The 18,117-nt window shown below is 22.5% G+C and overlaps 1 protein-coding gene across 5 annotated transcripts in view; it reads right to left on the bottom strand.

Annotated features, from left to right (window-relative positions):
- Nucleotides 1-1,393: 1,393 nt before the first annotated feature.
- The window catches only part of LOC127280859 (kinesin-like protein KIF13B), an 85,746-nt gene continuing 69,022 nt past the window's right edge, over nt 1,394-18,117 (bottom strand). For 2 of the 5 annotated variants that reach the window (XM_051304161.1, XM_051304162.1), the window contains exons 14-28: nt 17,238-17,504; nt 16,547-16,729; nt 16,237-16,428; nt 15,787-16,080; nt 15,057-15,199; nt 14,706-14,874; nt 11,017-11,034; nt 8,369-8,443; nt 7,175-7,326; nt 5,552-5,900; nt 3,589-3,827; nt 3,322-3,505; nt 2,747-2,944; nt 2,445-2,627; nt 1,394-2,332 (exon numbers count right to left, since the gene is read on the bottom strand). In XM_051304161.1, coding sequence (XP_051160118.1) covers nt 2,244-2,332; nt 2,445-2,627; nt 2,747-2,944; nt 3,322-3,505; nt 3,589-3,827; nt 5,552-5,900; nt 7,175-7,326; nt 8,369-8,443; nt 11,017-11,034; nt 14,706-14,874; nt 15,057-15,199; nt 15,787-16,080; nt 16,237-16,428; nt 16,547-16,729; nt 17,238-17,504 — 2,735 coding nt within the window. In that variant the 3' untranslated portion in view covers nt 1,394-2,243. The remainder of the gene's footprint in view (nt 2,333-2,444; nt 2,628-2,746; nt 2,945-3,321; nt 3,506-3,588; nt 3,828-5,551; nt 5,901-7,174; nt 7,327-8,368; nt 8,444-11,016; nt 11,035-14,705; nt 14,875-15,056; nt 15,200-15,786; nt 16,081-16,236; nt 16,429-16,546; nt 16,730-17,237; nt 17,505-18,117) is intronic. The other 3 variants (XM_051304163.1, XM_051304166.1, XM_051304165.1) reach the window with 2 other exon arrangements.

Below are 18,117 nucleotides of genomic sequence, written 5' to 3'. Positions count from 1 at the left end.
TTCGCCATCGGTAGTAATATAAATGATTAAAATGGCACTTGTTTAAAAATAAAAGATATAAAATTTTTTTTTTTTAAATTAAAAAAGGTCAACCAAGGGTTTTTTTTCAATGAACAACAATATCTACGACTGAAATTAAATTTTTATTCATAAAGAATGCCATATGGCCATGCAGCTTCACTGTGATAGATGATAATTGTGTTTAATAATTTATTTATTTTTTTTTTCTTTTTTGACGTTTTTGTTTTACCAAAAAAAATGGACAGATACCTTCAGTCGCAATGTTTCCTTCTCTCGCATATTCTCATTGTTATTCATATTTTTATCAATAGGTCAATTATTAAGTCTTTAAAACGTCATTTTTCATAAATGATTCAAATATATAATTTGTACGATAAGCAAACGTTGCGCCCGAGGCAAGATTTATCGTTATGCTCCACAAATATTACATGTAATATATTGATTAGCGATATAATATTAGTATTGTTCTAATTGGACAGAAATGGTTGTTATTATTATTATTTTTTTTTTTTTTGCACAATATGGACAAATTTGAGGTTTTTAAATCTCAATATTATTAAAATTTGTTGTTTTTTTTTATCGTCGGTGTTAGTACGTTTTTATCTCTCTCTCTCTTTTTTTTTTTAATGGAATCAAAAAATATTGTTTGATTTCTCTTTTTCTTTCCATTGAATTATCATGTTTTTGCTCTTTTTGAAAGTATTCAAAAGACTAGGACAATAATTGGTTTTTGGTCAGCCAAATTAATTAAAAAAAAAAAAAAGGAATAGTTATTAATGAGCAAGTCGTATTGAGATAATATATATATAATATATGTATATCAAATAGATAAACAGTTCGTACGCAGAATAAGTGTTTATAGAGAATGAATGTAGTAATTACATTGAATAGTTTTGAGAATATGCTATCAAAAAATGAAAGGAAATTATTTATCAGCGCGATTAATGCAATAAAGCTCGTTTTTTTTTTCTTTTTTTATTTATCATCTAGTGCCCTAAGCTTATGAGTCTAATATTGCAGCCCTGCAGCCTTTTTTTTTCTTTTTTTTTTCATTTATTTAATAACGCACACGATATATCGAAAAAACAGTAAACTGATTTTTTTTTTTTTTTTTAAATTAAAAATGTATTCAACTAATAATTAACAACGCCCCGACCAGCGTAAATCGTATTTATAAATTAACGTCCTTATAGTCTTGTAAAATAAACATAAGTAAAAGTGACAGAAAATGTATGGTACAATAAGATAGAACTTAAAAAGATTGTGATAAAAAAATACAATATATGAAACAACTGTATACATATAAAATCTTTAAATAAACTACATAACGCAGTAGTTGATTATTTTTTTTCTCTATTTAAAAATTAAAAAAAAAAAAAAAAAAAAAAAAAGAAAACGAACAAACAATCGATTTGATAATCACACTTTTCCAATTTTTAATTACCGTCACGGTAATTTTGGTAAGTGTCGAAGTTCATTGTAATTATCACGAAATGCAAAAGTTATGAAATCGTTAAAAACAAAATGCAATACTTCTTTCTTTGTTTTTCTTTTTTTTTTCCCCCAATTGCCGAGCAATCTTTTCTATTATTTAATAATAATAGTATATTATTATAATAATTATTATTATATTGATGTCGCTATTTTTTTTTCGAGAGCGCAAAAAAATTCTTTTGATTATTCTTAAAATGTACAATTAAATCACAAATATGAATCTACCGTTTTACTTACAATTGGAAACATAAAAATAAAATTTCAGCGGTTCCAAATATAATTAAATTAAAAAAAAAAAAAAAAAATAAAAAACAGTGGAATGCTTATAAATCGGTTAAAATTTCACGTTTCTACGCCCACGACACATAATTATGATTACATATTATTATTATTATTATTATAATTATTATTATGCATTCGTACTATTCTAAAAAATATAAATTAAAACAACTGTAGCGCCTACATGTTTTTTTTTGAAATCAACAAAAAATTAAAAAAAAGAAAGAAATATTAAACATGTGTGTGTCTTTTTGTGTTATACGCATTAATTTAGTTCTAATATCTTCAATATTTATAATTATTGACAATCAATAGCTGCCCTAAATTCTAAGGGACTGAAAACACTGTCGCTACATATACCATAGACATGTAGGCAATTTTTTTTTTTTTAAGATATCGTTTAGTGATTCGAAACGAAGATGTATTTAATAAGCGATGTTATTATTTATTTACTTGTTTCGGGGTGATGAACGTGTTAGTGATGTCCAGAGACCTTCTCCCCGACTTCGACTTCGACGCAAAGAATGTAATCCCTCGCCTGTGAAATTCAGAAATTAATTGACAATTTCTTCAAATGAATATTGTCAAAAATTTGATCCAATAAAAAATTCGTCATATGAGAATTTGATAAAATTAAATTATTATTATACCTCTACTGGAACTTCGTCGCATTGATGATGATGATGTGGATTGAGATGAAGTATCCTGTTTAGTGTAATTTCGAAGAGCTCGTCCACGTTTATCTTGAATAAGTTTATCGACTTTAACGAAAATTCCACACTTTGGACGACATGTAAAATACTTATGACCACCAACAGTACCGTCATTTTTCCCTAAATTGCAATTAAATTTTTTTGTCATTTACAATATTCCAAAGTGTAATTTTAATTTTGTACAGAGAAAAAAAAAAAAAAGTAATATAATTATTTGTGAAATTTTTTGAGAAAATTACCCGTGGGCGCGTCAAGTTCAACTCCTATCCAATTTCCTGATGCAAAATGCGTGGGACCTACGTAAGCAATGACTCCCGAATAACTGTAAGGGCGAATTAAAACCGATTCACCAATCACAACCCAATCGGGTAATGGTGCTTCAATTCTTGTTAAATCATGCCGCGAACCAAAGACTGAACTTTTTTCACTTGTATCATCTGTGAAATAGAAAAGTTCATTATTATAATTTATTTTTTTCAAGGTAAATAAACAGATTTAAAAAAAAAAAATTTCCATTGCAGGACAATCATAATTTTTAAACTGTAAAATTTATGGGATATTTATTTTTCTCGAATTGTATTAATAATAATAGTTTTCTCTATTATTTAAAAAAATTTTTTAAATTTCAAAAAATTATGTAAACATTAAAAAAAATTATTTCCTCACAACCGAAGAAATAATAAATTATTTTTCTGGAATTTTTGCATCGAATTTTCAAAAAGGTTAAATATTATTAAAAATGAACTAATTATTATCAGATGTGTGTAATATTTCTGAATTTAAAAAATTTTAAAAAATGATTTTTATTACACACCATCGATTCGCTCAGAAGAACTAGTATCACCATTCTCATAGGACATGGATGGTTGCATTGTCTGCTCCAAATGAGCAGCAGCCTTACTTTCAGAAAATTGTGGACGGACCATAGGAAATGATGCCCTGTGCTGACAACTTAATAATTTACCCGTATTGAGCGAAGTTTTCTTTCTTCTCACAACCTACAAACACAAAAAAAATAACAGTAAATTAAAAAAAAAATTTCAAAATTTTATATTAATAAAATATAAATATTAATAATCACCTTTCCTGGCGATAATTTATTTTGAATAATCGAATTTCCTTCCAAGGGACTATCATCCCCTGAATTCGATGTTTGACTTGTTTCAAATTCCTTTCTTTTTTCATTGTCACCATCGGAATTATTCACATCTTTACTCTTTCCATAATTGTGAATTGATTCATCTTCACTGACAACGACAGAACAATTCTTTCCCCTTTCTACGTAAGCACCAATTTGATCTGTATTTTTTCGCGAATTTTCTGCAATTTATAAATTATTGGCGATAAATAAAATTAATAAATTTATATTTCACCTAAAGTCATTGCGGACTATATTTAGAAAGAAATTTTTAAATTCACAATATAACAATTTTTTATATCCGTACAATTTATTTTTGACAATTATCTCAGGCCTCGGACTATACGACTTTTTCTGACTTTTTATTCGAAAATAGGACTTTTTTTCGAATTATTTTAATAAGATGCGATTTTTTTTTCTTTTCTTTTTCAAAATTTTAAAACAAATTACATCTTTTTTAGTATACAATGCAGATGTTAAAATCTTCTTTATTTCAATAATTTAACAAATTTTTAACTAAAATTTTTCTCTGAATTAATTATTTTTAATAATTTTAATGAAATTCTTCATAAATTCAAATTATCTTAAACTATTTTTCAATTAAAAATTTTATATAATTTAACAATTGTTTACTGTTTAAAAAAAATCAGCAAATAAAATTACCAAAAATTTTCAATTTAAAACCTTTTAAAATTTAATTATTTTTCAAATTTTATATCTAAAACTTTCTGAAATTTAATAATTTCAATAATAACTCTTCCGAATCATTTGAATTCAATTATTTTCAAAAATTTCAATTTAAATTGAATTGAATTAAATTGAATTGTGTAAAAGCATTTTTTAATTGAAAAATTTTTAAATTCAATTTTATTCTATAATTTCTAATAAATTCTTCATCAACAGAAATCACCAAAAATTTCAATTAAAAATCACTTTCAAAAATCTGAATTATAAATCTTTGAAAATTCAATTACTTTTAAAAAAAATGTTATCTAAAATTATTTGATAAATTATTTTCAATTATGTAAAATTTAATTATTGTCTGAAATTTACCAAATTTTTTGAGATTTAAATATTTCTAAAAATTTCAATTATAACTCTTCCAAAGTTCAATTACTTTTTAATAATTTTAATATTTCTTTTAAAATTCATTTATTTAAAAAAAATTTCAAATAAAAAGTCTAAAATTGAATTGTCTTCAGAATTTTTTTTTAGACATTTTTCCTACTTATTTAAAAAAAAAAAAAACTTAAAATATCATTAATAATATTCCACTGGAAGAACCGACACTTAGTTTTAAGAAAAAATTTAAAACTTACAAAAATTATTTATTTATATATTTTGCATATATGATTAAAATTTTATTCATATCGCTTGTTTAAAATTTGTTTAAAATGATCCGATTTTCAGAAAATAATTTTTACAATCTTCATCACAGGAATTTTTAAACAAATTCACCGTTTTTTTTTAAATATTGTTATTTGTTTAAAAAATAATTTCCAACAAAAAAATAAGTAATGTTTCATTTAAATCAAATAATTTTTAAAAAAGTTTAAAGAAGCAAAATAAAGAAAATTTCAATCATATGCAAATTATACAAAATAAATAATTTTTGTAAGTTTAAAATTTTTTCTTAAAACTTGGTTCTTCCAGTGGTAATTGACCTTCGTTAAATTTTAATAACAAATAATTTATCTTTTTTTAGCTGATTTTTCAGTAAAAAAAAAATTTCTGCAAAACCTCAAATTTTTTGAAACTTTAAAAAAAATACGATTACTGTCTTGAAGTAAAATAATTTTTTAACAATTACATTATTTTTATGTGCAATGACTTTAGGTGAGATATAATGAATTGATCCAACAAAAATTAATATTTAATTACATTATTGATAATAATTATTACTAACCAGTTCTCCAATTATTTTTTCTGTACGATGTCGGAGATTCAGTAATTTTTTCCAATTCAGTATTTATTTCACCAAAATATTCCTCAGGCGTTTCTTCAACCAAAGAACTGTCCATTCTCTCGGGTTTTTTATTTTCAAAAAGTGTTCTACATTCAGTGTCTGGGGTCTCATCAACGCTAATCGATTTTATTGAAATTGAGTCTTCAGAAGTTAGATTCGTTGTTGAAACAGCTTGCGATCCATAGCCACTACTACTCATACTAGGTGTGTTGATTTTCGTTGATTGAAGCTCAACAAGAGAGTCCAGTGTACGAGAAGTTGTCAGGGGTTTTACTAATTTTGGCGGAGCCTATAATTAAACATAATCATTCGAATTGATTACATATAGAAAAAAATTATCAACTTTCAAATAAACAATAATTTCAAAATAAAATTTACAGATTATCAATTTTTATTTCAAATATTAAATATTTTATGATAATTCATTATTCCTACTAATTTGGATAATTAAAAAAAAAAATATTTTTAAAAAGAAGGAATTGAAATTTCTTTTCAAAATATATAATTAATAATAGATATAGGAGATATTTTATTTATTTAAATTTATTTTCAAATTAAAATACTACAAATGAATTTATTTATTTTTATTTATTTAAAATTATTTTCGAGTATTTCAAGTTATTTTTTGAATTAAATCATGGTGGCCGCAAAATTTCAGTTGCAAAATTCCCTGACATTTCTCTGACTGTTCCCTGACTGGAAAATTTTTACATTATTTAAATTTTCGGTATGTAAAATTTTGATATTTTTATAATTTTCATTAGGTTAAAAATTCCCCGACATTATTGACGGTTTTGATTTATTCTTTTTATTTTTTTATTTACTTATTCACTTTTATTGTCACTCGAAAAAAAAAAAAAAAAAAAATTATTTTTTACACTTTTACTTATATGTATTAAAATTATATTTTTACACTTTTCCTTTCATTTACAGTAAAATTAATTTTTTTTTAAACTGTCACTTTTATTTAAATACAATTGTAAATATATTTTTTTTTTATATTTTCACTCGCACTTATATTTTTACTCTAATGATAAAATTAATTTTTTTCATAGCATTTTCAGTAGTAAATTTTGCAATTCTTATTCTATGTAACATTGTATTTTGGTAGATAAAAGCTTAATTTATATTCAAAATAAAAAAGATTAAATTAAATTAAAAATAAAATTTCTTAACTCTAAGTCGGAAAATTTTCCACTTTCTACAGGAAGAAAAAAAATTATTCGAAATATTTGAAAATAAATTTACAACAAATGTCTATTTTATTTTCAAATAATTTAATTTTTAATGCAAAATTTTGGATAGTATAAGAGATTTCTTTTGTTAATGTACAAAAAATAATTATTTAAAAATAAAAAAAAATTCTTAGAAATTAACCTGTTTTAAGGTATTTTTTTCTAAATTCAATTTCTGATTTTTCAGTTTTTTTTCGTTCCTTTTAGTTTAATAATAATAATAATATCGAAAAATTAAAATTATTTTACAAATTTTTTTTGTCACATATAGTAAAAGTGAAAGTGTAAAAAATAATTTTTTATTTAAATAAATTTTTCGTCAAAATACCTGGTATGTTTCGTAGTCACCATAATCGGCTTCACTTTTTTCTTCATCATCATCTTGAATAGGCGAAGATAATTGATTTCCTGTATTTGAAGTTTCTTCATGAAGCGTAGTCATACGTAGGCCTAATTTACTGCCAACCATATTAGGCGAAGCTATAAATTAAAAATGGTCTAATTAGACGAATACTGAAGAAAGAAAAATTAAAAACACTCTAAAAACACAAAAAAAAACAGAAAATATTGCAGAATATGTAATTTTTCAATATAATTATTATTCATTTTTTTCATCAACCAATCAGAACCGATCTGACTATATATAATTCGATGAATATTAAATACTAAACTATCTATAATTGAAGATTAGAAATTTTATAAAACTAAAAATGCCAGTTCGGAACTGATGGACTTATTTTTCTAAATTTTTACTTCTACAAAAAATGAAAAATAAAAAGGATCTACGTGCTACTGAAATAATAAAAAAAAAAAAATTATCGCATCTCCACGTGTCAATATTTACTTATTTTCTACATGAAACTTTTAATAATTATTCTAAATAAAATAACATTTTTATTCAATTTTTAAAAATTTTTAATTAAATTTTTTTCAAATTTGATTTTTTAAACATAAAAACACATGAACACTAAATTGAAAACTAGATTAGAAAAAATTATTAAATATTAATATTATATTAAAAATTATTATTAAAATATTAATTTTTTTCAATTATTTAGTATTGATAATAACTATTTTTAATTTTCTATACAAAAACATAATTTTTTGCACGCAATAATATGATAAACAAAATTAGAAAATTTATCAAAAAATATTGATAACAATTTTTAATTTTCTACGATGAATTAATTTTTGCACGCAATATTAACATACAAAATTTACAAAAAAATTAAATTATGACACGTGTTTGAAAATACCTGGAAAATTAAGGAAACTAAAATAGTGTTAGGAAAATAAATATTTTTTTAAAAGCAAAACATAAAATGCGATATTAATTCTAGCCTGAAAGAACATAAATGAAAAGGTGGAGAAAAATGAAACAAAACTCTGCTAAGATGGTCGTTTGTGTACTCTTTCAAATTTTCAAGACAATAGATAAATAAAAATATCAAACGAATAAATATAATTTAAAAATTATTGTAAATAAATTTGAAAGAATAACAGACAACTATGTGTCACCTACACTTGGCAGAGGTGGATTGTTGCAGACGTGTCAATGAGTTGAGATTCAGGTTGAGATTCAGGAATGTTGGTCTCGCTGAAAGGAGACAGATGTATATATTGATTATAAAATAAATTCTAAATGATAACTACACTCTACATTTTTTTTTTTTTTTTTTTTTGTCAAACATAAATTATTATTATTATAGGCCGTTTGCAGGCTTATAAACTGATGAATCATGGGAACTACATTCTAATTTTTCTTTGTTTTTTGTTTTTATAAATTTTTTCAATTTTATATCTTCAATTGTAAATTTTCAATAAATATTTCGTTTTTGTTTATTTCATTTGGGATAGTAATTTAACAAAAATTTCGTAATTTCTTTCCTTGAAATTTTTTTTAAAAATCTAAGAAAAAAAAAATTGAAAAATTATTTTCTTCTGGATTTTTTTTTCAAACAATAAATTTTAGTAGAAAGTGCAAAAATGGCAAAATAATATATATTTGAATTAAATTTAGAAAATTTTAATTTAAAAAAAGCGATTCAACCGCGTCAAAATATTTATTGAACAAAAAAAAAAAAATTTTCCTTCTTACATTTTCTGCTATCTTTTATATTTTAAATTATCACCTTGATTCATCTTATAATATTGCACAATTCTGCATTAGTATTTTTATGTACGAAAATATTAACAGAGAAATTATATTAATAAAAATAAGAAAATAGAAAAAAAAAAATTATTACAATCTTTTTATATATAAAAAAATATTAAAAAATAATTTCAAAAATTGTTACAAAAAAAATTTACCAATGCAAATTTGTGTACAATGACATCGTCGATATTTTCTCGATGTGAATTTTATACAATATTAAAAAATATATTAAAATAACAATAAAAATAACTGCGTGAAATAATATTACAATAATTAGAATAATATTTACAGAATAGTTTTAAAATTAATTTAAATTATAGATTAATAAAAAAATTATTTTAACAATTATATACAATATGACAAACTTATTTTTATATTATGTACATTTTTTTGGACAAAAAATTTTAAAATGCATTTAAAATATTATTAGTTTAAAGTCAATGGCTATTGTTTTTTTTTCAATAATTAACCTTTTACAATAATTCAAAGTACATTATTTTTTTTCAATAGACATGCACTATGTTTTTTTACTCTCTGATATCATGCAAAACAACTAATCACTCTTTTGTTTATAACAATAACGTCCTCAATCAACGATTACTAATCATTATTACAAAAGTGTACCTCCTGACTTTAAACTAGCTTTCTTTTTTTTTGTAAATAATTATGATCATGGAATTGTGATCCAAATACAAGGAAGCAATTTGAAAATTTTTCTTCAAATCTAAAATCATTTTTATTTTATATATAATTCCGTTCTTAATTATGTAATTTAATTTTTAATTATACTTTAAATTATGTTATGATTATGTTCTAAAAATCATTTGTTAGAATTATCATTTTATGGAACTTCATTAATAATTATAGTTTTGAGCCAAATTTTTATTTGTTCGAATTAGTATTTGACAGAATTTTCATCAGCACAATTTTCCATATTACAGAATTTTTATATAACCAAAAATTTAACTTCACAGAATTTTTATTTGCTCGAATTTTCATTTAAATCGACAGAAAGATTTTGGCGCGATTTTTAAAATCATTTGCAATTTCGGACAAATGAAAATTCTTTCAATTAAAAACTCTGTTAATTCTAATTAATTTATCGCGAATCACTTATTTTTGAATCACAAATTTTTCGAAAAATAATAATCGAGTTCCTGGTGAGTTTTTTTTTTTTAAAGAAAAAAAAAGCATATTATCGTAAATATAATTTGAAGAGTGTCTGTAAAAAAATGGTTTTTAGTGTATTTGTACAAAAAATTTCTGTGAAATTGGCTCAAATAAGTTTTAGTTATATTTATAAATTTATTTTGAAAAAAATTAATAATAAAAAAATAAAAATTCTAGCCTTGTATTATAAAAAAAAAATTTGAATAAAAATTTTATAAAAATTAAATATATATAAAATAAAACTGTCTCCACTTATTCGAACCAATTATATTAAAAAACAATTTGTTTATCAAAATGCACGTTAAACATCATAAGGTTTTTAATTAAAAAAAAAAAAAAAAAAAAAAAAAATTCATATCAATAATCCTCTTACGTCGCGATTCCACTTGAATGACTTCTAATGTGAATATTCTTTATTAAAACAGACGCTAAATTATAAAGGGATCTCTTCGTGCGTCGATCGAATGCAATATTTACGCAAAAGCTTTATTGAAAAAAAAAAAAAATTTACATAAAAAATAAAAGGCATTAATAATTGAAAAATATTTGACAAACTAATACAATGCCTAAACATTCCCATGCAAAATAAGAGAAAGAGAGAGAAAGAGAGATAATGACAGAAACACAATCGATACTCTTCACTATAAATCAATAATTACAAAAAAAAAAAAACTGTATTTACATAGATTTTCTTTTACATATAAATACGAGCAAATAACTGTAACAATTAAATTCAATCACTCACGAAACGATTCTAATTACTGTTTATAATAATAAATATATATATATTTTTTTTTATTGTATCAATCGTGTAAATTAAACGTTTAATCAAGACTCCATTTTACCTGAGTTGAGAATGGAGCCTTGGGTGGGCCAAAATAGTGGTGGAAGTCGTAGTGATAAACAGAGGAACAAAAAAGCAAGACATTTTTTTATTATTTAATTAGTCATTAATATATTTTTTTTTTTTTTGGTTATCATGTAGAAATTATTGTTTATATTTTGTAGTTTATTATAAATTTAATATATAAAAGAAGGAGCTCAATAAATGCCAGGCGACTTCTTTATAAAAAGTGACTTCAACTACGTTCAACTTTTCAAGCACTTGGATTTTTTTTTTTTTTTATAATTTATATTTATATTCTTTATAAATTTTTTATAAACATAACAAAAAATTTTTGTTAACAAGAAATTTGTTTTAATTAAAAAAGGAATTTTGAAAATGAATTTTTGAAAACAATAGATTTTTGAAATAAAAATGAATTATTTTAATGAAAAAAATGTTTCATTTGGAATATTAAAGACATTAATTTGAAAGAATTTTTATTTATAGAAAAAAAAGGGAAATTTTCCTTTGATTATAATAAAAATTATTTTAAAATTGAAAAACTTATTCAAATTAATATTTTTTATATTGTACTTCAATTTCATAACAATAAATTATTAATTATAAATTGTTGATTATTAATTAATGATAAAAATAAAAATTTAAATTAAAAAATTATTACTATTAACATTATAGTATTTAATTAATAATTATAGGCATTAATTATTAATTTTATAACAATTTTAATCAATTTTTTTTAATAATTTCCCCACCAATAATTCTTTCTTTGCAATATAAAGAAAAAAAAATTAAATATACAAAATTTTTTTCTAAGTGCACTTTTTTCCCTTTTCTTTTTTAATTAAACAAACAGTAGAAATCTAATTTCAATAACTAATATAATATATAGTATCTCTAATTCTATTTTAATATTTTATCAAAATAAATAAAAAAAACGACATTATAATCATATAATTCTAATTTACATATAATTACATATTATATAAATATATTTCTAATTCAAGTATAAATTTCTAAATTAAAGGGATATCATTACAGTTGAACATAGCTTTGTCGTAAAAAAACATGGCAGAAGCTGAAAAATGTACATGATGAACATCAAATCTGACAAATTTTTCCGATTTTTTTTTTTTTTTACTTTTGAGAATAAAAAGCTTAAAGCTGAAATATTAAAGCTAATATAAAAATAATTCAAGCTGAAGCATGAAATGATTGGAATAAATTCATTTCCCATTTTTTTGTTGTTTTTTTTTTTTTTTTGAACAAATGAATCAGATTTGCGGACATGATGTAGAGAAAAAAATTGCAATTTATAATAAATAATAATACAAAAATCAGGATTCTTCCAAATACCTGTGACAAGACTATTATATAATATATAAATTGAGATTCGCTTTTAATCTAAGTGACTGCAATTGCCTTTCATAAGTTTCGATAAGTGCATAATTAATATTATAAAATATTATTATTATTATTTTTTTTTTTTAATAATATAGAAATGCAAAAGGGGAATAAAATCGAAGGTCTCGTAAACGTTCCGGATCACATATGAAAGGTTCATGCTTTAAATGAATGATATTATTTTTTAAAGATAATAACAATAATAATAAAAATAATAAGACATCATTATAATGATTATATTATTTTAAAAATCATACTCAGTACAGTTGCCAGAAAAATAAGTAAATAAAAAAAAAGAATAATAATACCTATACTAATAATATTAGTAGTTAGTGTTGAGTAGTAACTTTTTAATAAATAAAGTAGATAAAATATTAAGTTTGTAAATTTTTAAAAAATTAATCATTTTCTAATAGACAATAAAAATAAATAAATAAATAAATAATAGGTAATAATAATAATAATAAAAAGGAATTAATATTAAAATTTAATCAACTGAGGTAATTGTACCCTTCCAAGGGTCCAGTTTCAATCGCCAGTAGATTTTAATAAAATTGCAATTTTAATTTTCGAATTTGTTGAAAAATTTTAGCAAAAAAATTTTTTAATTTTTATTTACTGCATTCAAGACTATCTTAAGAAGAGATTTCATATAGATAAAGCAATTATAAATTTTTTTTTTACGATATTTTATAAATAAACAAACTTTAATGTACTTCGAGTAAAATAATAGCGTTTTTGTGGATATAATTACCCCAGTTGACGGTAAAACAAAATAATTTTGTAGACAAAATAAAAAAAATACAAAAAATAAAGTCATTATTTAAATTTCAATTATTGTCAATTCAATATAAATAAAAAAAAAATTTTGTCTTTTAATTTTAATTTCTCATTTAATTAAAATAGTTATTGCTGCCTAATAATAGTATTAATTATTAATAGTAATAATAAAAATAATAGTGATAATAACAATAATAATAATAATAATAATAATAAAAATAAAAAAACAATAATAGGCTTGAAAAAATTAATGAAAAATGAATTTCATGACAATCGAAATACAAAAACACAGCATAAGCCACATCTCAGTAATTGGCGATTCCTCATTAGATGAGAAGAATAAAAAGCGAACCAAGTTTTATGACAAATGACTTAAGTCTATAGATTAAAATAATATTATTCTAAGACTAAATTCCTTAGTCAGTATGTCAATAATAATTTCACATATTAATTTCTGCTTAAAGTTTAAGTTTAAAGTTTTAACAAAAAAAAAATTTTTTTTATACCTTAAATATATCTTAAAAACACAAAGGTATATTATGTAAAAAATAAAAATAAATTAAAATTGAAAACAGTTGTAAAAAATATATTGGAAAATTTTGTTTAATTCGTTTTTTTTTATCATATTTTAACAAATTTACTAAAATCTTCATTAGAGAATTTAACAAATAATCAATAATTTAAATAAAAAAATTTAAACATAAATACAAAATTGAACTTAAATAAATGCAGTGTTCGTATACTTAAATTTACAAGCTAAAAAGTTATTTGTAAATGTAAATATAGGGTCTACTTAAGTGGCAAAATTCTATTTAATAATAATTTTTGCTAAAGCTACATGGGCAATTATTGTTTTTTTTTTTTTTTTTTTTTTCAAATTAAGCCACCAATCGGCAGCAAAGCATTTTTGCAACAGCTACCTAAATTGTGATAATAAATATTGCGCATTGTAAAATTATATGTAGCTAAAAAAAATTTAAGTTTTCATTTTTTCTCTTTATTTTGAGATGATCACATAAAAAAAAAAAAAAAAAAATTCGCACTGCTGTCGCATTGGGGCTGACGCATGAAGAGCAGAAAATTTATATTTTCAATTTTTATCATTGAATTACCTTTTTGTTGTTGTACTTTAGATCAGTACGGTTGAGAATTGTTAAAATTGTAATTGTAAAAAAAAAATAATATTAACATGTTAATTATATATTATCAACAATCGGAAATAATTAAAAATAATTTTTTTCAATTCTTCGAGTCCTAAATATTTAGATATAAAATATTCTACGATTTCTTAAAATTATAATTTTAATTAATAGCAATATGTATTAATTAATATATCAGAATTTAATTTTATATTGTCAATTAAAAAGAAAATTCTATTCAACTAGTTAAAAATTTTTTTTCGAAAAATTAAGAAATCTTAGAATTATTATTATGATAATGTTATAATATTTTAAATTATAGTTATAAATATAGATAAAATTTATAAAAGGAATTTATAATACATACCAATTCCGAAGGATTTAGGCGGTGTCGTCAAGAAATTGTCATCGTTCCTCGCGTGTCCTGAAGATGCTCTGCGTGAGAGTGTTAGGTTACTTAGCTCTGAATTTAGGTCTGTTACACTCTCGGAACGAGTTACATTTAAGGAGTCCATTGACGTATCGAATCTCATGATCTATAAATTACGATTTTATTGTTTATTTTATATAAAAAAAAATGATAAATAACTAATTTATTTATTTGTTTATTTCAAAATAAATGATTAAAATAAAAATACGTAAACTTTTTAATTGACAGTGATTAAAAATGAATTTAATTAAATAAAATTGAAAAATAGAAAAAAGAAGAAAATATTACCTGTGAAAAGTTGGGGACACTCGCTGTCTTTCGCATCAAAGGCTGACCCTGTGCTTGCAAAAGCTCCTTCACGGCTACATTTTGCCTTAGACGATCTAACGTTAAAATACTTTCCACAGCCGAAACACCACGAGTATATTTTTCTAATATAATTAAAGAAAACAAAATTCATATCAATTTTTAATAAAACTATAATTATATAAATTTATTACATTATATATTATATTATTTATATTATATTATATTTAAGATGTTCAGCAATTTTTGAAAAAATAATTCATTGACTTTTCAAGATTTTTCAAGGTTCACTTTCGGCATTAAAACTAAAAATATTTTTTATTTAAATAATAAAGTAAGTTTTGTTTCTTAGTTTTTTTCAATAAATATAAAATAAATAAGTAGCAATAAAAGCGTAAACAATTATATAATTTCTATAAAAAAAATTCTACTTTTACTTTAATTATTAATAATAAAAAATTTATTATTATTAAAAGTTTTAAATATACTTTGAAACTACTTTAAATAAATTAGTTTTAAGAATTTCTAAAACAAAAAGTAAAATTTGAATGAAAATTTTAAACCACGAACAGTTTGAGGAAATATTGAAAAAGAAAAAAAAACACGACAACTTGAGAAAGGAAAATATACAATTTAGGAATATACAAGAGAAACTTTAAAAGATAAAAAAAAAATTGTTTATCATTATATTTAAAAAAAAAGAATTATTTACCTATATAAGTTTCGCCATCACATAAATTGCTGTCTTCGCCGCTGGCGGCAATTTGTGCCAAACTTTCGCGATCTTCTAACTCCTCACTAGCCTTTGGTATATTAGAAACTACTTCGTACGTAACTCCAGTCTGTGATAAACAATCGGTTCGTCCAATTTTCTTAAAAATTCTTTCAGTTATACTTTGTCTTTTATAAATATTAAGAGAGAGTCTCTTGCGTAAAACAAGATCCATTGGTGCTGGATGAGAAAGACGGACGGTAGTTTTTAGAATAAGAAACACTCTTTCGTTAGCTGAAATTAAATTTTCAATTAGCTAATTAATTTTTCAACTAATTCATTCATTTAAATAATTATAATTATATCTATGTTATCAATTTCAATTTCAACAATTTCAATTTTTAGTATTAAAAAAAAATAAATTAATAATATTAAATTTTCTAATTTTACCATCCGTGATTCTATTAAGATGTACACTGTCGTGTATACTCGAATCCCAAGGCGCCGTGGCACAAACATCCTTCTCGAGATGTCGAATAATTGGTAAATTGTAAAATTTGTGCCCGTGTTCTTTTGGTAAAATTGAATTTAATCCACTAACGGATACTTCTTCGCCTGATTGATGTGTTGAGAGATCATCAGCTTGAAAAAAAAAGAATAGAACAGTTTCAATACACTGTGCATATTTAAATATGCAAAATTTAGAAATAAATATAATTAAAATATAAAAAAGCCAAACAATTAAATTTCTTTTTTTTACCATTGAGATCAAGAAATAAAACTGGAATATGTGGTTCCATGCCAGATGGTGGATTCCAATCAGCAGGTGCGCCGGGAATACCTGAACCTGCTGCAGGAACTAATACGGCATTTCTTTCTTCCGTTAAGCTCACCCATTGATCCACCAGACTTTGTTCCCTCTCTTTCTCCTGTTCAGTTTTTTCTGCACATATTCAAATTATTTCAGTAATTATTAAAGGAAATTATTTTATATATTAAAAATTCAGGCCTCGGATTGACTTTAAGTCGACAATAAAAAAAAGTCACTTCAATAGCATAACATCAGAAACAAAAAAAACATCGAAATATCGATATTTTTAATAAATTTAGTTAATAAAGTATTTTTTTTATTATTAAATATTTATTATTATTCAATAATATTGAAAAAAAATAAATCACTCCGAGGGTTAAAAATGAAAAATTTATTGAAAGATTTCATGTAAAAATTGGAATCTGGTCGGAAATTGATTCTGAATATAAATAAAAAATAAAAATTAATTACCTGACATTTTTTAAATTTAATAATTCAATCAATATTTTAAGTTTAAAAAATTTGTTAATTAATAATTTAATTAATTAATATTAATTTGAATAAAATTCAACTATAATTATTTTTATAAAATTATTCTATTTTTATATTATATAGAAAAATATAATATTTATAATTTTACCATGTTTATTAATGAGCTTTTGTATCTGCTGATCCAAATATTGTCTTCTTCTCATTAAAGCGTCACTCCACTTTTCCCGTAATATGCTAAGATCCTCGTCCTGATAACTGTCCAAAGGATTTTGAAATCGATTCCTTCCAGAGACACTGCCAACTGCAATATTTAAAATTGACTGGCAGATTATTGGCAATGTTCCTGAATTTTGTACCGGTTTCACTCGAACTTGTATTCTTCGTTGTTGGCCTTGTCGTAACTGATAAATCCCACCTAAAAAAAAAAAAGAAGAAAAAGAAAAATATTTTATTCATTCCTGCTCAATAATAGGTGTAATAACACTTGAAAAATATTCTATTTTTCGTTGAAACAATTTTTTCCTTTATATATACAAATATTAAATTTAACATTATTCTTGCCGTAAAAGTGAAAACAAAAAAAAAATTACAAAAAGAAAAATGAATAAAAAATAAATTTAATTTTTATTATAAGTGTCGAATACATACAGTACCGTTTTTGTAGGGCGATAATTAAAGGTCTATCCCTGCTAAAGAATTTCAAAAACCGTTCCAACACTCTTAAGTATAAAATTAATCAATATTTTAAAGATAAAAATCCATAAAACAAAATTTCAATCGACGAATTTATTTATTTAATAAAATAAAATAAACGTTCGTTTAATTCATCTAAAATGAAATTTTGATTTTAATTAAATTTTATTTAGAAAAAAAATAGTAACCGTCTATCGGGGCGTCAGTTTTTAAATTAATAAAATATTTATACAGAAATGTTTAAGATGCTTGGTGTAAATATTGTTTGACAAATAAATTTCAGGGTAATTTTACTACGTCGGACGTTGAAAAAAAATTACCATGCGTCCCACGTA

The sequence above is a fragment of the Leptopilina boulardi genome, unplaced genomic scaffold (assembly GCF_019393585.1).
Source record: "Leptopilina boulardi isolate dan_hultmark-lab unplaced genomic scaffold, ZJU_Lbou_2.1 LbouV2_255, whole genome shotgun sequence".
Classification (NCBI taxonomy): domain Eukaryota; kingdom Metazoa; phylum Arthropoda; class Insecta; order Hymenoptera; family Figitidae; genus Leptopilina; species Leptopilina boulardi.
This window is presented reverse-complemented; position numbering and strand designations above follow the sequence as displayed.